At 33.8% G+C, this 22,290-nt stretch overlaps 1 protein-coding gene across 1 annotated transcript in view; it reads left to right on the top strand.

Moving 5' to 3' along the window:
* Window positions 1–22,290, top strand: part of HAT1 (histone acetyltransferase 1) — an 81,673-nt gene that overhangs the window by 40,816 nt on the left and 18,567 nt on the right. The window contains exons 4-9 of the mRNA XM_044666507.1: window positions 434–554; window positions 14,964–15,143; window positions 15,448–15,569; window positions 16,070–16,174; window positions 16,504–16,610; window positions 21,454–21,605. Of these exons, the coding sequence (XP_044522442.1) occupies window positions 434–554; window positions 14,964–15,143; window positions 15,448–15,569; window positions 16,070–16,174; window positions 16,504–16,610; window positions 21,454–21,605 (787 nt within the window). The remainder of the gene's footprint in view (window positions 1–433; window positions 555–14,963; window positions 15,144–15,447; window positions 15,570–16,069; window positions 16,175–16,503; window positions 16,611–21,453; window positions 21,606–22,290) is intronic.

Here is a 22,290-nt window from a genome sequence, read left to right as displayed (position 1 = left end):
CATCTTATTGGAAACCACTTAACTAAATTTATTTTACCTAGAAGGCAGCAGGAAAATTCTATGACCCTGTTTGCCCCTGGGTTCATCCATTTGAAAGATTTGACAGTGTCTACAACCTCAACTCCATGTTTCTCAGGGGGTTTAGGATGTTGTCACCACCCTTTTATAAAGATAGAAAGTTGGTAGAAGGAAGCAGTACAGTTGAGGAACCACTTTTAGACTTTTGATTAGCTGAGGTTCAACTCTTCTACCTCTTTCTTTTAAAAAAAAATACATATCTACTTAAATTATTTTTACAAATGTTTATTTGTTTTTTTATAGGAACAATGAGAGATATTTTAATGCATTCAAATTCAAACTGTTCATAGATAGGTTAGTATGATACTTGTTTCTTTTGGTTTCTTGATTGCTTCTTATTTTTTTTCCCTTCCAGTGAAACTGTCTTTGGTTACAAGGGCCTTAAGATCATTTTATACTATAATGCTGGTAACCTGTCAACACTGTTTCGAATTGAATATGCATCTAAAGTTAGTGAGAATTTCGACTGTGTAGAGGTAAAAGTAGAAATAATACACTTTCACTGTATTTTTAATTGTTTAAAATATTACATTATTCTAAGCATTTTAGGTAAGAGAGAAACTATTTTATCTACTTTTAGAATACGTATAGTAAATTGTCAGTTGTTACTTCTACTACTCATTAAATTATGTAGCCATTTTTCCTACTCCTTCCTGATTCCTTAGTCATTTTTCTATACACTGTTTCACCTTGACCTTTTGTCCAAATATTGCATTTTCCTTGCAAACACTTAAAGTTCTGTTCCCATTGCTTTTTGATTATGGATCAAGAAAACTTTATTGAGAAGCTTCACTGTTGCACATTTTATGTAATATAAAGGAATGGAAATCATGGGGATAGAAGAAAATATCTAAATTCTCTTTTTGGAAACTTTGTAACTACTTTTACCATTTCCCTCATTAGTCACTGTTTTCATACTTCTGATTCAAATCTCATAGAGATTTTGTTACTATTTTTGTTGTTAATATTCTCTCATAAGGACTTCAAGGCAAGAGTGAAGTTGAGTATTTTGAATATGTTTTTCTGTATTCCAAATCCAAACTGATGAGGTTTCTAGAGATTCATGATTGGGCATTGCACTGGTCAGAATTTCTCAGTCTGGAAGAGCTGTTTTCCTTCACAATATAAAAATTGCCCTATTAATTCATATAAGTCTTTTCAGATTTCTCTGAATCTGACACTTTCATTATTTCTTAGAGTGCAATAATATTCCATTACATCTATACACCATAATTTATCCAGCTATTTTCTATTGATGAAGATTCCCAAACAAGGGCTTATCACAGTAAATATTTAAAAGTTTTTATTTTACCTATACTGTATGGAAATCTTTCAAAAGGCATTTCATTTGTGCTATAAATAGAGTTTATTGAGCAAATTTAACCTTTTTTACACATTTTTATATTTGACTATAACACAGGCATAGCCCTGGACTTCTCTTGAGTTCTTGTCTATTTTTATAGTTTTTTTTATATATTCCTTTGCTCATGATTATCATTAATTAATATTAGTATATCTACCTCTAATAACTGGCCAGTTGATTGTGATATCAGATAAAAAACTTTTTAAAATTAGGGTGCAAAATAAGAATAAACAAGCCTCAAGTAAGGGTATAAGTGATTTTATTGCATAGAAGAGTTCGTTTTGTCTCTTCAGGAGCCTTTTTTCTCCCCTACTTGTGTTTTTTGCTCCATGTTCTAAATTGGTTGAGAAGATGTATCAGGCTAGGGTGGGGTAGGGATGGAGGACCAGATCCATTTCATTGGTATATGGAGCTTAGTGGTAAAGAAACTGCCACAACTAATGCTGATCTGCAGCTTCTATCCTGGTTATTTATATGCAGTGTACATTTATGTGCATTTAAAATGGCAATGGAGGTGAGACCAAAGATAAGTTGTGACGACTCCAGTTTTTTAAAAAGATTGTTTCTAAGGTCCAGACATGTAATTTCATTGGTTTAGGGAGCTTCTAGTGAAGAAACTTTCTATACCAGTGCAGTTCTGCAACTATGTTGCAATTTAATAGCCTTAAAGTATTGCCTAAGGAATTTAAAGGTTAAATAACTTCCTTAGGCAGGCTGAGTGACTTCCATCTGTCCCAAAGCAAATTCATCCTGCCCTTTGGTCTATCTCTTCCTCCTATGCTGCTTGATCTTCAGCCTTAGGTGCGAAGAGGATCCAGCCCTCTCTCAGTCCATGTGCCTCCCATCTCCTGTGTGTGTCCCCTAAGGGAAAGCAATAAGAGACAAGGCTGGGCAGAATATTCTCTGCAAAGAGAAGCAGTCTTCTCTTTGATCTTTGGCCTTCCATTTCTGGCAATGCCTGTCCTTTGAGGGGAGGAAGAAGAAATTTGGTGGGGAATGGGACTCTGTTCTTGTGTTTTGCAAGTTTGACTTCAATCTTTTGCTGCTCCATGTCTTGCTTAATTTCCAACTTTTGGAGGGAAGAGGTAGTGAAAGTGTGTCCCACTAATAATGTGCCTTCTATTTCATGTTATATTCATCTCCAACCTGATCTCCAACCACCTTTGAGAAGAGCAGTGGCCCTTCCATGAAAGACACTCTTACCCCGTCATACTCTATACATCCCATTGATTCTGAAACATTGTAGGTCATCATACAAACTCTATTACCCATACCCACCCCACCTGATTCTTTATTCTCATCCCCCTCAGCTCTTCCACCCTAAAGTTCTAACCAAATCCCACCTTTCTACATCTTCTGTTGTGATCGTTCCAAAGGCAATAAACTTCCCTTCATCCTAAAGTTTTTCCTCTCCTGCTCCTTCCATTTACTTGCTGAAACCTGGACATAGATTTCCTGGCCACCCTTCCTAGTATTGAATGTACCTTCATTCATTTGCTTTGGCTGACTGGCCAAAGTGGGGGAATCCTAATACTTTCTGCTCCCTTTTTGCCACTTTAGCATTTTTTCCCTTCTCCACCAATCAGTAACTTCTCTATCTTGGAGGTTCATCCTATACCTCCTAATCAAAATCCTGGTGGCTGTTGTCAACAGACTCTAGGCTGCTCCCCTTCTTTCTTCAAGGAGTTTGGTACATGGTTCACAGTATTTTTATCCACTTCAACTCCTGTCCTCATACAACTTTAACATTTAAATTGACTCTTTCTCATACGCTGTAATCATTTATTTCCTCAACCTATTCCCTTCCCATAAGCTACTCCTACAACCCATCTCAGCTATACACAAAGATTGTCATGCCCCTGATCTTGCCATTACCCATAAATCTCTTACCTCAGGGGCATCTAGGTAGCTTAATGGATAGAGAGACAGGCTCAGAGATGGAAAGTCTTGGATTCAAATTTTAGCTCAGACTCTTGAGTCCTTAGTCTCCTTATCATTTTGCCAGTTGCAGAGCCTCCCAAGCCTCAGCCTTGGATCACTGCCACCATCTATCATACACACTGATCCTATATTCTGCTGCTAAAGAAGATGAAGAAAATCACACAACTGTTCTGATTGGAGTTTATACCACACCAGTTTATACCACACCACCTCAACAAGACTGTTATTGCTGCTAGACACTCTGATTTGCTACCTTAAGCATTCATTGTGCCATTTTCTACAGTAGGTCTTCTAAACCTATTCCTTCCTCCTCAAACTTTCCAAGGTTCCCCTCCTCCCCCTCACCTGAGAACTTTGCTTCATATTTTATAGAAAATTTGGGGGCCATCTGCCATGAGCTTCTTCCCCTCTCTTCCTCCTCACATATTGCTCATTTGTCTTCTGCCACTCTCTTCCACCCATCACTCATGATAAGGTGGCCTTTTTTTTTTTTTTTTTTTAACCCTTAACTTCTGTGTATTGGCTTCTTGGAGGAAGAGTGGTAAGGGTGGGCGATGGGGGTCAAGTGACTTGCCCAGGGTCACACAGCTGGGAAGTGTCTGAGGCTGGATTTGAACCTAGGACCTCCCGTCTCTAGGCCTGACTCTCAATCCACTGAGCTACCCAGCTGCCCCACCTTACTTACTTCTTGCCAAAGTTAACCCCTCTGCCTACTCTCTCCCATCTCCTCCCAACAGATTTGCCTCCTGTCGTCCCCATTCTGTGACTCATTTGCAATCTTTCTTTTTCATTGGCTCCTTCCATTCTACCCACAGAATCACCCATGCCACCTCCATCTTGGAAAAAGCTCTCGTTCTATCTCTGCTGTGACCTTTTTTTCTCTTTGAGGCTAAGCTCCTTGAAAAGACCATCTATACAATAGGTACCTCTGTTTTCTCTTCTCTTCTTAACTCCTTACAATCTGGCTTCCACTCTCATCATTCCACTGATACTACTCTCTCCAAATTACTATTGATCTGTTCTTTGCCAAATCTAATGGCCTTTTCTCAATATTTATGCACTTCAAACAAAAATATTTATGCAGCCTTCCTGTGATCAGGAAGTTCTATGAAAAGTTGATTAGTCTCACCTTTTTGATACTCTTTTCTCTAGGTTTTTGGGACATCACTCTTTCTACCTCTGACCATTTCTCAGGCTCTTTTCCCTGGATCCTCATCTACATCATACTCTCTAATCATAGGTATGCCACAGGGTTCTATCATAGGCCCCCTTCTCTTCTCCATCTACACTAGCTCACTTGATGATCTCATTAACTCCCATGGATTTAATTATGATGCAGAGATTCTCAAATCTACCTATCTTGTACTAACCTATCTGTTGACTTCCAGTTATGAACCTTCAACTTATCTTTCAGATATCTAGAATTGGATGCCAGTAGACATCTTTAACTCAACATGTTTGATACTGAATTCATCTTTCCCGTAAACCCTCCTCCATTCCTAACTCTCCTATTACTGTGGAGGGCAACACTCTCCTCCTAGTCCCAACCAAGGCATCATCCTTAATAACTCTCAACCCTTCTATCCAATCTATTGCTAAAGTCTGTCAGTTTCGCCTTTCTAACATCTCTCGAATATACTCCTCTCTTTCCTCTACAGCTACCTTTGCTCTCTTACAGGCCTTCATCACCTCATACTTATGGAGTAGCCTGTCTGTCTGCATTAAGCCTCTCCTCTATTCATTGATTTCCCTAAAGTACCTATCTGATCATATTACTCTCTTTATTCAGAAATTCTACTGTCCCCCTGTTCTATTTGGTATTCAAATCCTTTCATAACCTAACCCTTTTCTAACTTTCTGGTCTTCTTACAATTTACTCCCCATCTTGTATTTTTCCATCCAGTGATACTTGCCTCTTTGCTATTCGGTGACTTTTAAGACACTCCCACATCACCTCTCTTGGAATTTTCTCTGGCTGTCTTTATGCCTGGTGTGTTCTCCCTCCTCATCTTCATCTGTGGCTTCCTTTATGTTCCAACTAAAATCTCATCCTCTGCAGGAATCCTTTCCTAATTCCTCTTAATTCTAGTGCATTCCTTCTGTTAATTATTTCCCATTTATTCATATATAGCTTATTTGCACTTATTTGTTTGCTTGTTATCTCTGCCATTAGTTTATGAGCTCCTTAAGGATAGAAACTGTGTCTTGCCTCATTCTTTATCTCCAGTGCTTAGCGCAATAGCCAGTATGTGTCAGAGACTTGAACTTATTTTGAGTTGACTCCCTAACTACCATTCATATCCAGTATGGGAGCTGCATCTATTTTGAAAAGATGTAATCTTAACTTAGCATTTATCATGGAAGGCTTATTAATATGTAGTTTTCACAATTAAATGCCATTAAATCATTCAAACATAAGTCAAGTTAGTTATTCTTTTTAAAGTGCTATTGGTATTTATTCTCATCAAACTCATTATTGTCTGTGGACTGTTTTTTTAGTTTAAGCTAACTGAGCTGAATTGATTTCTTCCAAAAGAAATATTGACTTAATTATTGATAAATCTTTCAAATATTGTATACAGTGAAAATAGCTATGTGTTTACATTGACTTCTAATTGTTCCATGCTTGAAAACCTGTTTTTTCCATTTAGAAGTACATTTTCACTAAAAAATCAATGTTCTTTGATTTTAAGTTACTTTATAGAGTCTTATTCTCTTCTGGTCAAAAACCATTTAAATGTGTTCAAACATTCCCCTTGCCATCCCTTATTTATTTCCCCTTTTTTTTAAGGAGGGAAAGAAAATCTGGAGTTAGTTCAATTTTTAAAGTGGGCTTGTTGCCCCTTTTCTTCCTTTACAAGTTGTTCAAGGTTATATGTATTCTAATATTTGAGTTGTCATCTTGTATATAAATTAATGTCACCTAAATAGGATATGTATCAAAATCATTGAATTATTTTTATCATTGAGCATATATTGAGTACTTATTATGTTTTCAGAATCATAGTAGGCACTGATAAAAATGTAACAAAACATGGCCCTACTATTAAGGAATTTATCATCTAGCTGAGGGAGAAAACACTGATTTAAGTTAAACTAGAGAACACTTAGGGGTGAAATTGTGATACCCACTACTAAGAGAAACTGCTATAGAGAAAGCTTTTTGAAACAGGTGAGATGAACTGGGATTTGAAAGCTGTTAGATTTAAAGGGAGAGAAGATTTTTCTCTTACCCACTGATGAACATTTAAACTGCATCTAGTTTTTCCAGTTATAAGTAGTATTGGTAAGAAGATTTTTCATCAGGTTTTTTTCTTTAATATTTCAAGCATATGTTTCCTAGACTGCAATTGTTGGATCTCAGAGAGGATATGATTATTTTTATAAATTCTACCTCATACTGTTAGATTGCATCACTCAGGGATGAACTGACTTTGGAATTCCAGTGGCATTCAGTGAGTGTACTTGTGTGTCTAGAATCCCCATTGTCTTTTAGTTTTATTGCTTATAATTATTTTTGCCAGATTTAGGCATGATTTGATTTTGTGTTCCATTTGATAAATTAATAAGAGTATGTTATCATTTTTATTACATTACTGTGGCTTATCAATTATTGTCTGTCCCTCTAATAACTTTTTTTCAGTCTCATTGCAATTATTTGAATTTCCAATACCATTCCAAATAAAAATGGTGGTAGTGGGCATCCTCAATTTTATACCTGTTTTTAGAAGGCAATATTCTTTTGACTCTCAACCTTAAGGTGGGTACTTTGTATTTGTATTGAGGAAAAATTGAAAATTTTTCTAGTTTGAGAGAAAAATTATGAGTCAATAAATGGTGATTTGGGAATGAGTATGATGTATGTAGAGGGCTGGGAGTAGCACCTTAGGAATAATATCACTAGATAGAGATGGGAAATAAAGTTGAATTTTAGAGCTAAGTTCATTGAGAAGTTCATGCTTGATGAGGATTGCAGCAATAGTTTTTTGCTTTTGCAAATTCAATTGCACAGCCCTGGCAGTTAGATTTTTAGAATATTCACAGAAAGACAGTTGAAGCCTGATACTATAAATAGTGCTGAAACTCCAGCCGAAGGGCCTTTGCTTTTTGGCTTCAGCATTGGCCTGTGCTTATTGTCTTTGGGGCATTTGTACCTAGCCTGATTTCTCTGGACCTCTCCCTGATCTCTCCATTTACATCCCTCCTGTTTCCTTGAATTTCCCCTTTGGGCCCTGGGAGGAAGGGTGGTTTTGGTGGTTGGACATTGTGGGTTTAGCTTCTGTAGGCAAATAGGACATCCTAAATCAAGCCACCCCTTATTTAGTGATCTGATAAATACTTTACTCCAGAGCAGTGAATCCTTCCTGACTGGGAGAGCCGGTCTCTCTCAGTCTGTCCCTCTCTCCTGAGACCCTTCTCCCAACACCAGCTTTCTCCCTAGCAGCAGCTATAAATTCTGAAACCCTCTCTCCCTCAATTTATCCCTGCCATCAATAAATCCCCTTTGTTACCTACACAAAGCCTCTGGTGAATCATTGTTTTGAATATTAAGGCAAAGGCTAAAAGGGAAGAGATTACTTTCCTTTTATTTCTTGAGGGAAACCTAGGCATCCATCTTGGGCAGGAAGTACCCAGCCAAGACTTCCTGCAGACATCAGTTTCACTGGCAGGGAGGAGCCTTTTGACCTCTCCCTCTAGGGACTTAGAAATTAACAAGAGAAAACCCTCCAGCCAGATCTAAACATTTCTGACTGGCCCAATTCCTCCAGTATCATAGAGTTACTTTCCCTGCTTGAAAGATCCTGTCAGTTTCCCCCCAGTATTCTCTGTCTCTAGCCTCAGTGACTAGCCTGTTTGAGCAGTCCTCCTGTATACTCCCATCCATTCCCTTACCTTCCTATATACTACCCATTCATCCCTTACACTCAGCTATCCCCTTCATTCCTCCTCCTACCACCCTTTATCCCTGTTATTCCTCCCCATTATCAACATTTTGCTTACTTCTTTATAACAGTTCATTGAGAAATTCATGCTTGATGAGGGTGGCACCAAGTACCAGTCACTGCTGTAGCTCTTTATCAAGGAGGTATATGAAATTAAGATATCTTTAAGCCATAATATACAAGATAAAGGGCATGGAAGTAGGAAATAAAGATAGAGAGCAGTAGCCAATAGACCACTTTTATAATCCAGTTGTAGCTATATGGAAACTAAAGAACATTCTATTCCATAATTGTTTTAAATGTTGAAAATCTGCATAGAATAGCAACAGATAATTAACTCAATATTTGGAAATAGAGGTGGCTTAAAAAATAAGGGAATCAGAATAATCATACATTTAAAGCAGAGTTACAAAAAATAAAGGCTCTGCAAACAAAATTACTATACAAATGAAATTGTTAGGTTTCTTTTCCTCATTAGCTACACTTAAATGCAAGTCACTTTAGAAAATTAAATGAAAAAGTGTTTTCTCATTCATATCAGTAAATCAGAGTACTTCCTAATTTTGATTTTAAGTGTATTTTATTTTATTTTTTCAAATTTTCCTTTATAGTGACATTGACATCTTTTTTTTTTTCTAACTTAAAACGAGATAACCTTCAGATTCATTTAAAATTGAATTTACCTTCTTTTCTCATTATAATTAGGATTTCCTCCCAACTGGACACTATCATCTTTACAAATAAAATAGTCCTTATTGTGTTTTAACAAATCAGTTTTAAACAATTTTTAAAAACTTAACCAACACCAAATAAAATTAACATTAAAACAGAAAAAAGATTGAACATGAAACCGCAAATCTTTATTATATGTAATTTGCTTTTTCTTTTAAGCAGATGATAAATCCACATCCAACAGATAATTTTCAAAACTGTCATGTTTGTGTTTTCTTCTGGTCTTCCTTTTATTCATAGCCTTCTTTTTTTCTTTTTTGGGGGAATGATGGAGGGAAGAACTCTAATAAGAATATTTTTCCTTCCATCTTCTTTCTCCACTAGAAAAAAAATAAGAAAAACAAATTTCTTTAAACAAGTAGACAGTTAAGAAAACAAATTTTCATATTGTCTAAATTCAAAAATTCTTCATCTTGAATCCATTACCTGTCTCTGTGAGGGTGTAAGTAGAATAAAGGTTAGCAAATGTTATTGTATAAACTGTTCTGATTCTATTCACTTAAGTCTTTGAATAGAAATTCATAAAATTCTTCCTTGTTTTCTCTAACAGTCCTTTTCATCATTTTTTATGGCATATACCTTACATTCAGGTGCCATGATTTTTTCAGTTATTCCCTAATCAATAGATGCCTCCTTAATTTTCAGTTTTTGCTATTTAACAAAAAGGATTGCCATAAGTATTTTTAAAAATAAGAGCTCTTTTCTTCCTTTTTTTGAGTTTTCTAGGCATAGGCCTATAAGTGGTATTCCTAGTAGTATAAGAATATGCACAATTTAATGACTTTTTGAACATAGTTTGAAATTGCTTTCTAGAATAATTGTACCAAGTAACAGCTGTTTTAGTGTGCCCGTTTTCCTGCAACCCTTCCCACATTTGTCATTTTCTTTCCTTTTTATAGTCTTTGATAGTCTTTTTTTTTTTTTTTTTACACAATACTGTGTATTGGCTCCAAGGCAGAAGAGTGATAAGGGCTAGGCAATGGGGGTCAAGTGACTTGCCCAGGGTCACATGGCTGGGAAGTGTCTGAGGCCAGATTTGAACCTAGGACCTCCTGGCTTTCAATCCACCGAGCTACCCAGCAGCCCCCTATAGTCTTTGATAGTCTTGATAGTTGAGAGGTAGAAGTTCAGAATTGTTTTAATTCTTTAAATAGTGAGTTTAGAGCATTTTAAAAAATATAGTTGCTAATAGCTCGTATTTCTTCCTTTTGAGATTTGCCTTTTCAATATAGTTAACTCTTGATTATTCAGAAACTTTGTCCCTTTTTTTGTGAATTATATGTGACCATCCATTCATGTCCTGCTGAACACCTTATGGTAAGATCACTGCTTATTTAGTGTTGCTGAGCATGGATAAAGATTAGAGGAGAAACTCAAATCAGTCATTTTTGCTAATTGCTAAGTTCTGGTAAAAGGTTTAGTAGAAGAAGTTGAAATTAAATGGCTAAAAATGGGAGTTTTATTATGCATAAATTTGTTACCCATATTGTCCCTGTCTCCCATTAATATGGATTAAATTTGAGAGGAGGCTATAATACAGTTCAAAATGCTACAGATCAAGCACATATAGTATCTTGTTATAAGGAACATGAGTCTTGTATTTTATAGAACTTTTTTTTAACTTACTGCTCTTTTAGAGAAGATAGTATTCTGTTTTCAGTAATGAAATTTTAGCTTTTGAATAAGGTATGACAGTGATGCTTCACAAGTATTGTGTTTATGTTAAAGTTTTCATTGTAAAATATTCTTAATTTTTTCAAAAATTTTGCCTTGGAATTTAGTGAAGCAAAAAGAAGAGTGCAAATCCACTGTAAGTCAAATATAACACAAAACTCATTAAAGTTTTTAAGGTTCACCTAATTTGAGATTTCTTTTTGCTTGTAGAATAAGAAATTGATTGTTTCTAATATAAACAAGATGGCAAATTAGCTATTTATGAATGGTTCTTTAATAAAATGGGTTTTAAAAAAAGTTTTTGGTCATGTTTCCATTTTAATCAAGTGTAAAACGTCATGAAGTCTCTACTACATATTTTTCTTCTTACTGACTATAAAAATAACTAACAAAAATTAGAGCTAGATGGTACTACTTTTGTTAAGACAATATTGTAAAGTCATATTTAAATATTAACAAAATAATTCATGTCAGAAATCGATTATATTCATGATCACATAAATATTAAAGAATTGTAGAATTTAAATATGAAAGGGCCCTAAGGACATCTATCCTAATATTAACATCTAATCTCATTTTACAGATAAGGAAACCCGAGCCTAGAAGGATAAAATCATTTGACCAACCAACTAAGTGAGATAACTAAAATTTAAACAAGTACTTATGTCTTCAGATCTAGTGGATTTACTTTCTACAACATCACCACTAGGTCCTAATATTGCTGTTTCTTAGCATAGTTATGAATTAAAATATACATTGTATACTATATTAAGTAAAATAATGGAATGTTAGAGTTGTATTTAGAACATTTACTCTAAAACATTAACCATAATCCAAAAAAATCAAAACACTTTTTTGCTCTGTGTGTAACTTTTCGGAGAAATCAAATGTTAGGAAACCAAGTTTGAAGAAGAGGTTTGTTTATCCCCAAAAAGGCAAATACAAAAAACCCTTTTCAAGAATGTATTCTGGGTCAGTGATTCCCAACTCAGGAGCTGTACAATTATTACCAGGGGTCTGTGAATCCATATGTACCAAGTATTGTCATTTTGTTCTTTATTTAGCTCTAACAGAATATGCCGTTTGAATAAATAGGCTTGTTGGAAGTTTTATAGTATTAGTTGTTACTTTTTAATGCATATAGGAGTTGGAATTAAGCAGATAGATATAAATTCATTTTAAACATATTATTAAATTTATAGTTTTTTATTGCCATGTTTTCCCTCTAGTATAAAATCATAACTCTAGAACTAGAAAAAGATCTTTCTTTAGAGGCCATTTAGTCCAGTGACCTTATTGCACAGATGAGAAATTTAAGGTCAGACCAATGAAATGACTTGCCCACAATCACCATGTAGTAAGTGGAAGAGCTGATAATTGAATATAGGGCATCTGATTCTCCAAGTTCAGCACAGCTTCCATTGTACCATGCTGTCTGTGAGAAGATGCTAATCTTGTCAGATTCCATGGCATTTTTTTATATTATGTAGGGGTCTTAATTCTTAAAGAAGATGGGACTAGGACCCCTTCAACCTATAGTATTGTGTAAGCAAAATGGATTTAGAATGCAAACTCTAAAGGATGAATTTTGTTCAACATATTCCATTTAGTAATATGGAAAAAATGCACATTTTAATGAAATGCTTTATAAACTTGAAACAAAAAGATGGTCTTGGCTTAACTCTTAGTATCAAATTCAATTAACTAAAAGATAATTTTTTGTAAATTCTGATATAATCTATTATAAGTCACATCATTATACATGTATGTTTTTTTCCCTCCAGAAAACTCAGTAGACATTAAAATCCTACTCAGTTGGTCTTAAAATTTGTTCTGTAGCTCTTGGGGAGGGAGTATGAATTTAGTTTTTTAAAAATGAGTTTTGTTGTAGTTCATCTTTTTAGGGAATGGAAAATAATACTTCTAGAATATTTAACCTTTGCTCTTTGTACCTTTTTCATTCTTAACATTTTAAAGATTAAAATTAAGTATCTGGGTTAAAGCTTTTTATCTGGTTATCTTTCATGTTAATTGATGTCATTTATTATAGTTTTTAAATGTATAATCTCTTATCTTGAAGGTTAAAGTCTTTGGGCTTACAAAGCTTTGTTGGACTAAAAAGTTGATATTGCTATGTCCTTCCAATACGAGCATATCCAGGTGATTCTTGCAACTGTTTTATTGGATTGAAGACAGGATTCTCAACTAAGAAATATTTTAAGAGATTGAAAAAATTGGTTCAAAGGTGTAAACTGATCATACTTTTTGCTCTGTGTAGAGAAGGTGGTAAATATTTCAGGGGAATTTTTGAGAGTAATGCAAAACATAAAATGTTGAGACTTGCAAAATCTTAAAGCTGATTTTTAAAAAATTTTTTCAAGTCGGGAACTTTATAGATGTACAGCTTGAACTATTTCAAATCTCAACTTGAAATTATTAATTAGGAGAACCTTTTATTTGAATCACCAGAAAACAAGCTTATGAAAAATTAAGTTATTCTTCCTTTATAATAATCTTGTTATTTAAATTGCATTGGTAGTGTAAAAAAAGAATCCCTAATTTGGTCTTTACTATTCTGTTGTTCAGATTAGACTGTAGTTTCAGAGAGAAATATTTATCAAATCTTGCTTAGATAGTGAACAAAAAAGAGTTCTGGTAAATTCAGCTCTTTTATCTTGATGATTAATCAAATGCAGAAACTATGTATGTATTAAAAGTAAGCACAGGGGCAAAGTATTGTAGAGCTATATTCTAACTGTTTAATAGCTCTTTTTTACAGATAGAAAACAAGTTAAATATAAATGTTGGTGGTACCAAAGCATTGAGAATACAACTTGTTTGTGATAAACTCCATCCGTGGTTCTCCATCCTAAAATTGTAACTGAATGATGATAAAGTGCTATTCATCTGCAGGTGCATTGCTTCTACTTAGTTAAAGATGGTTGAAAGGACAGGAATTAGTAGCATGTTGTATTAGCCTTTTGTAGTGTATTTTGTCCTAAGCATCTTAATTTCCCTGTTTTGAATGCTAAGTAGCAAGGGTCTTGGTTTAGAACTAATACCCATCATGCATGTAAACGGTGTGAAAGAGCTGCTTAGTAAGTTAACACAAAGTGTTCTTGTGTCAGTCCTTGTGGAAATAGATACAATACAAACATTACAGCTGAACTCACGGCAAACTCCATTAAGTAAAAACCTGGCCTCATTGTTAAGAAAAAAGTTTGAATAGAATGCAAGCTCATTTTGTTGAATGTAATGTCAGGCTTTTAGGGACTGTATTGAGGGGTAAGGTTTTGTTAAGTTGAGACCAATTCATTAAGTTTTATTGCCTGGTGAGAAGCAGTAATACTTTATTGTGAGACTTCATCAAATATTCATGGTTAAAGAGAAGTAGTAAATGTATTCAATCAAGTGGTCTTTTGGGGTTTTGAAAAGGATTATGAAGTCTGCTCAGCTGATAGTCTGAACATTTACCAGGCTTGTTTAACAAGGGTAATTTTAATCTCTGAATTTAATTTTGTTAAGACTTGCCTTTTTTTCTTCTTCCATAAATTGAAGTCTATAGAAATCATAACAAAAATATATGAATATCTATGTACATACTTCTGTTATGTTGGCATATATATTTCCAGAATGCTGATGGATATTTTAAAACTTTGTTAGAAATCTCGTGGTATTAAATCTTAAAAACTCTTTAATTTTTTTTATGTATGGGGGAGTTGAGAACTGCCCTCTTCTTCATTGTGGGATTCCTATTCATTTGCCTAGTCATTAGCTTTATCCTGCTGAAGGCAACTTTTTCTTGAATAGATGAGCATGTTAGGTTTTTCCTATGTAGCACAATTTCCAAACTTTTAAAATTTATAAACTTCAAAGTTTATGCTGGAATATTATCAGCATCAACCATATCATGTTCACAGCTGCAAAACTAGGAAAAATACAGTGGCTTTCTGACTACCTTTTATTAAATTATAGTGTATCTGTGCTTACTTGAGACCAGTTTAACAAAATCAATGTGGTTTTAGATATGACTAGATAAGCTTATACATAATAATCTCAATTCATTGTGAGTTTTTTGCCTTGCTTTTAATTATGTTTTATAATCATGAGTGGAAGTTACATGGTTTTGTGAGTCATATATTTGTTTTAAAGGTTTTGAATATTTTCAGCCAAATATTAAGGAGAAATGTTGATTTTAATTTTTTTCCCATTCTTTAATGTCCAATCCTTAGGCAGATGATGTTGAGAGCAAAATTAGAGAAATCATTCCTCCAGGATTTTGTACAAACACAGATGATTTTGTTTCATTGTTGGAAAAGGAAGTTAATTTTAAGCCCTTTGGCACATTACTCCATACATACTCGGTTCACAATAAAGAAGCAGGAGAAAACATTACCTATGAAATATATAAGGTAAGAACAAAACTAGATATTTCTTTAGCTTAAATTGAGATTTCTTATTTTGTTTGCTAAAGGCTGCATCCAGCATTTGGGTTATTTTTGGTAATCTTTTCCTGACTAAAGAATATAGCTCTTATCATTAAGGGAAAAAAAAGTTTTTTTTTTCAGAGAGTGTGTGGGTGGGTATGTGTGTATACACATCTTAATCAGAGCATTCTGCTCCCAGACATTTTCCCACAGGACAGTTTTGTGTTCTACAGACTTTCACTTACCTCTGTGATGAGTTTCACCTGACTTTTCTTGGCTTTTTCCCTAGGCTGACATGACATGTACAGGCTTTCGAGAATATCATGAAAGGCTTCAGACCTTTTTGATGTGGTTTATTGAAACTGCTAGCTTTATTGACGTGGATGATGAAAGATGGAACTACTTTCTAGTGTAAGTACAGTTCTAAAGCAACAGTAGACCTTATTACCTCCACAAAGCCTGCATTTTAATTGTGGCAGGCCAATTATTGGGACAGTATAATGATATTTTTCCCAGGAAAGAAAAACTATTGTTTATCAGGCTTGAGTTTTCCTTCATTATGCTTTGGGAGATCTTGAGAATAGAGCTGAATTAAATGCTGTTGTCCGTTAGAGCCCTGAATGTAGGCTTAAACAGTAAAATGAGCTTTGCCTGTGTTTTCTTTTACTTGCCACCTATTCATCTTTATAATAGGCAAGTGCACTGAAGTGATGTAAAGAGGTCTGATTTATCCAAGTTGCTGCACACCAATTAAGTGAATTGTACATTCAGAACATAGCAGGTGTATCCATTGGGCCCTCACAGAGTAGCTTGCTGACACTGAAAATTCAGTCAGAGAATGGAAAAGAAAATGGACACTGCATGGGAGCGCGACTGTAATTGACCTGCTTGGCTTTCTGTTTTATCTGCAGATTTGAGAAGTATAATAAGGATGGAGCTACGCTCTTTGCGACCGTAGGCTACATGACAGTCTATAATTACTATGTGTACCCAGACAAAACCCGGCCACGTGTAAGGTAATTGGCAGTGTAACACGTGCCTTGTCTTTTATTTCAGAAGAGGGAACTGCTGAAGTTTCCAATACTTGTTATAATGGTGTTGATTTGTTTAAAAAAAAATCACCATTATCCAGTGGGTATGCACTGATTTATTTCATTGTGCCCTTTGAAACAGTGGGGAAGATGTTTTGATTATCTTTGTAATTTTAACATTTTTTGAAGACAAAATTTCCATGATTTTATGTTACTTTAGAAGTTGTTCATAATATATAACTGATTTCAGATTTTAAATGGATTGTCTCGTTGTTGTTGTTTTAATTTTAAAATGATTTCTCTCTGTATTACAGCCAGATGTTGATACTGCCTCCATTTCAAGGTGAAGGCCATGGTGCCCAACTTTTTGAAACTGTTCATAGATATTATATATCTTCTCCTATAGTTCTTGATATTACAGGTACGTAAATATCTTTGTTCTTACTTCAGATTAAGTTCCTGGAAAATCTCTACTTTAAGCATCTAAATTTTGCATTATGTGTCTGTCACAATTGAATTAAGACTTAACCTTCAGCTGGTACCATATCTTTTAATAGGGTATTTTAGATTGTAAGCTCCTAGGGGGCAGTGGCTGCATCTTTTTAACATATAGTGTTTTAATAGAAAGGATTTTCCAAGTTTACAGTTCATTTAACTTTTTCTTTGGTCAGGCTGTACAAAAAAGTTGAGTTTTTCCAATACCTGTTTCATTTTCCTTTCATTTTGTTACAAATTTGAGGAAAATATAAAGCCGCTACCTCATAAGAAAAGAGTAGAATGGGAGAACTGTAGAGCCACTTCATGATGTGAACATCAATCTATCGGTTATCAACAGAACACTATGACTAATGAAAGAAATATTTGTCTTTAATCTGTGATCTCATCTGTTGGATTCTTCTATTCAAGCACTGTTACTGTCATGAATACTGAAGAGCAACAGATTGGAGGAATGCGAGTAAATTAACCAAAAGTAAAATGATGCAACTTTACTTTTTTTTCCTGCAGTTTATGAAGTTGTTGCCAAAGAAATTAATTGCTATTTTAAAATGTGAGGAAATAACTTTTTTTTTTCTTTAATGAAAAATGCTATTCTAGATGCTGGCCACTAGGTGATGAATTATTTGGCCATGGCAGTCAACTGTTCATTTTCATAAATAGAGGACCATAGATTTTAGATCTGAGAGGAACCTTGAAAATTAAGTCAAACCCTTTCATTTTTGTAATTGCGTTCTAGAATTTTATTTCATTTGTAGGAAAGTCTTAGCATATAATAAAATGGACTTCTTTTAATGTAAAATAAGTTAACTTAAAATTGATATGAAAGAATCTGAATTGCCATCTTTGAATGATCTGTAAGAAAACATACTGTTTTAACAAGTAACTCAAAAGTATATAGAAAGAGGAATTATCATTTTGTCTTGCTGTTACTTGTAGCTACTAAGATAGGTAGGATTCAAAATTAGAACACAGGTAAGGAATTAATGAAAATTGGAAAGTTAGATATGTTTGCAAAGTGAAAATTCACTGAGGCTATCTAGAGTTGATGTGTAAACTATAATGATTTGCTGCATTTGAGTTGTTAATGGTTAGCCATCCTTCTGATTTGCTTATGGTGGTTGGATTTAATTGATCTGAAGCAGTTTTGAGCAGCTTGACTCACTAAAATGAGATATTGCTGAACACTAGAGGATTCTGGGTCTCAATCTGTGTCAAGGTCTGTTCTAATTTTATATTGTCATGTTAACTGCTCTTAGTGGTTTTGAGGTTATCTTCTTTCTAGAAAATAACTTTTTGCATTATATCTGATATCCATGTTAGAATAAAAATAATGTAAAAGTACTTTGTAGAGTGTAGTATCTTCATTTTAAGGCTATATACTCACATAGTCTCTTGATGAATACCCACTATACCTCTGGAGTTAGGCAGGCATTTTTACAGATAGAATAACTTCTATGAAATGATTGGTTGTGTCTTTCCTGATTTTGAAATGTAAATTGGTGATAGAAATAAAATTTGATATGAGAATAAAAGTTATCTCCTTCACCAGTAACATCATGTTAATGTATTTGTCCTTTAGTAATCCCTTATTGTTCAAGAACTTCATATTTTAGAGCATTTTGGAATACTACATTTACATTTTTTATGCTTGGTTAATTTGTGCTTTCATCTTGTTTCCCCTTTCTAATATATCATTTTCCTATCTCTTATTAAGAAGAGGCTTTTTTTTTTATTACAACGGAGCACTTATATTGTTAAGTGTTATAGTTTTTAACTTGTAAAAATTCAAACATTGACCCTGTCCTCTAATGCATATCCTGATGAACCTTGGAAAAATCTGTATTTAGCACATTTCATTATTAATATATTGCTTATCTCTTTGGCACTAAAGCAATTGATAAAAGGAGACATGCCAAATTGTTGGGGTCAGGAGGTACTGCAAATTCACTAAGGCTAACACTTTCACCCTTAGTTATAGAATTTTAAAAAATTTGAGAGGCAGCATGGCCCTTTTGAGCCACATCTGAAATATAATCAGCCCATGAGGGCTTATTTTAAGCTAAATGGTAGTGATTATTTGCATAATTTAAGGTGACCTTTCAATTGTATGAAAATTGAAGTAGAGAATATGACATACTTTTTCAGTTTTGAAATTTATAATTTTGCTTAATACAAATATTTTAGACATGTTCCATGTTATTATGAGATACCTATTGAATTATTACTAGTTGTTCCTAGTTACACCAGATTTCCTTTTTGATAAATACACTTTTTAAATTTGTTACATTTAGTCTAATTTGCTTTTTTCCTTGCCAGTTTTTAGAACGTCACTGGCAATAGAAAAAATATTTGATGTTGAAAAGTCTGGTTCTCGAGTCAGTATTTACATTTCAAAATAAGATATATAGCATATGCAAACAATCTTAGAAAAACTTGAAATAGTTACACCTTTTCCCCCTCTCATTTGGAGCAAATATTTTAATTGTTATTTATTTCCTATCTGAAGTTATCATTCTTCACTAGAGTTGGTTGGTGTATTTATGGGAAAGGCTTAGTGGTTAGTGGATTGAATACATCATGAGCAAATGCAAATTTTCTTTTAGCTGCTAATTGTTGCCTATAGGCCAGCTGACAGTCTAGTTTCGCTTCCATGAACAGGCTGCTTTACTAACGGGTTTTCTCTGCTTGGCCATACTATTCTTTCATGTTTGTTTCCTGTAAGAATAAAAAAGGACTTATCTTGACAGTTTTAAAATGTTCCTTTGAGAAATGCTGAAAAAATGTTTTTGACCTTGCTATATTCATCATGCCTGTAATGGAATTTGAATTCACTTTTTCTGTGGAAGGCTACAGTCTCATGCTTACTGCATGCCTATATTTCAGGTCTTCTTTTAGGAACTCCTCTAAAAGTTTAAAATAACATCATATGGTCCTTGTCCACTATATTCTAAAGCAGGTAGTCAACAAACACTTGTTATACAGATGACCTTAAAGGAACTGTGGACTGCCTGAAATGCAGAAGTGGTAGCATGTAGGGGGAGGAGAGACAGGATTAAAAATAAAAACTTTTTAGAATTTCAGGCATCACAGATCTTTATAGTTTTTTGGGATGGTAGATGATGTCTTGTAAGTAAATATGGCAAAAAGAATGGTGAGCTGGAAGAAGGTATATTAGAATAAGTGCTCTAGTATCTAGAATCAAGTAAAAGAAATGTAAAACTTATAGAATTGGGAATGATTAAAAAGCATTTCATTATAAGTGAAGCACAAAACAACAGGAAATCCAAGCATTTAAGTATATTTGCCCTTTAGTAATTTTCTTTGACTATATAAATGTTATATACATATACATGGTTTATAAACTCTTAGAATTTACATAACTTGATGTTGAAGTTCAAATAGTTAACTTGGCACTTCAAGCAACTTCTGCTGAAATTGCTATTTATTTTTATTCCCTCCCTAACTTAGATCCCCAGTTCCTATACCTTTTGAAGTTTTTATGCTAATGGAAATAAGAAAAAAACCTCAAATGCTGGTGACAAATAGTATGTTGACATAAGTTGTTTTTTAGCATCTGATTACATGATCAGAATTCTATCCTTTTTCTTTGACTATTAGTTCAGACTCACAAATTCTTCATCATATTTTGAGAGAAGAAGAGTAATTTAACTGATAGATTTTAGACATGAGTACAAATTATAGCAGCACATTTGTAAAAGACTTTTCATTCTGTTCTTTAGAACTAAGAAACAAAAAAAGTAAAATACTTTAAAATAGTGCTAAGTATAGTAAAAATAAATAACACTGATGGGACGAACAGTTTGTAGGCCTTTATTAGTTCGGGTAAAGAGAAGAAGGTGGAGTGATACAGAAAGTGTGTTTACATTGCTAGTTTGCAAAGAGTACTGGGAAGGTGTAACTAATAATATATGGATCAGTAATTATGTTAATTAGAGATATGGAGGTAATATTTTGATATGTTAAGATATTTGTGTTGGAAAGAAAATTTAAAGATTTTCATATTATCTTCTTTTAGCATAGAAAATCTTTGATGTGAATATATTATTAAGCTGAATGCCAGATGTGTGCTATCTACCAAACTGGAGGAAATATGTTTTCCATGTGGTCAATACTCACATTCCAATATAATACAATTTTTCCTGTGCTATTATGTCATTACTTTGTCATCTTTAAATAATTGTTTTCCTATGCTGAATAGAACTGTTTTCGTTTTTTAAAATTTGATAATTTTTCTGATAGTTTTTTTTTTGTATTGTAAATGTAGTCAGAAGTAGATCAGCACTATGAGATCAAAGAAAAGTAAACCAACTTTCTTCCTACATATATTAGAGAATTTAAAATTAATTGACTTAACTTGGCATGGATTAGTGACAGAGGCTGCCTCTGAAATGACTGTTCTATGTCTTTGGTGGTGTGACTTTTATGTTTTTAGTCTATTGAATATGAAAATCAAGACTACTTATGACAGCAGTGTGACATAAGGTAGTATTTTAAAAGACTTACACTTAGGTCATAAGTATTACATAGATTTGAAAAGAAAGGATTTCAGTTTTAATATTTGGCTTAGATGGGAAATTTTGCTGCTTAAGCACAGTTATAGTTTGTAAGAAGTATTTTTAAAAGTTACACTATACCCTTTATATAGTCTCATGAGCCTTTAAACTAGACTAAGTACTTATCTCTCAAAATAAAAAGAAATGATTTTGAATGGTGGTGTGTTGTCATATTTTACTTTATTTCCTTAGCTGAAGATCCATCTGAAAACTATGTGAAACTAAGAGATTTTGTACTTGTGAAACTTTGCCAAGATCTGCCTTGCTTTTCACCAGACAAGTTAATGCAAGGATTCAGTCAAGATATGGTGACAGAGGCACAACAGAAGCTCAAAATAAATAAGGTATTTTAAATAATAATAGACAGTCTTAAATTTTATAAGCAAAATATTTTGTATTTAAGTAATGATAAATATATAACAAAACATTGAAATATATAACATTTGATCACTGCATTGTTGGCAGAGACTGGCCTACTTCAGCAATTATAGTGTAAACCACTTTTAAGTATTGCATACAGCTATGAAAATGAGGAAGAATGTTAAGAGATTCTGTTAATGTAGTATAGCAATTTTATGCCCCTACTTAAGTGTGAAGGATTTGGGAGCAAAAGCTAGGAAGCTCCTTTGTACTTTAAAATATGTACTTCAAAATTCTTTGTCCCTTTCAAGAGACATCACCTCACAAATACTTTCTAAACCACTAAAGGAAAAAGATCATTTAAATTCTTCCCAGTACCAACATGTTCATTGTCCAAAAAAAATCCAAAAGCAACAACATAGCCTTCACACACTATTTCCTTTCTGGCAGTGGTTTTGAATACTAGTTCATAAAGCATAATGGTGTCATGCCTTCATCATTCATAGAAGCATGCAAATATTTAAGAAATGCATGTGAGTCAGTGCTCAAAAAAATTTTTTTTTGTCCCTATGATTTCCTAATTATTTTTCTTCTGTTTTAAAATAGCTAACTTATTTAAATTTGGTTTAGGCTTGACAGTTTAATGAGAATCATTTTTAGTCTTTGTCA

The sequence above is a fragment of the Gracilinanus agilis genome, chromosome 3 (genome assembly GCF_016433145.1).
Source record: "Gracilinanus agilis isolate LMUSP501 chromosome 3, AgileGrace, whole genome shotgun sequence".
NCBI classification, from domain to species: Eukaryota; Metazoa; Chordata; class Mammalia; order Didelphimorphia; family Didelphidae; genus Gracilinanus; species Gracilinanus agilis.
The sequence above is the reverse complement of the archived record's forward strand: the minus strand, read 5'-3'. Positions and strand labels throughout refer to the sequence as shown.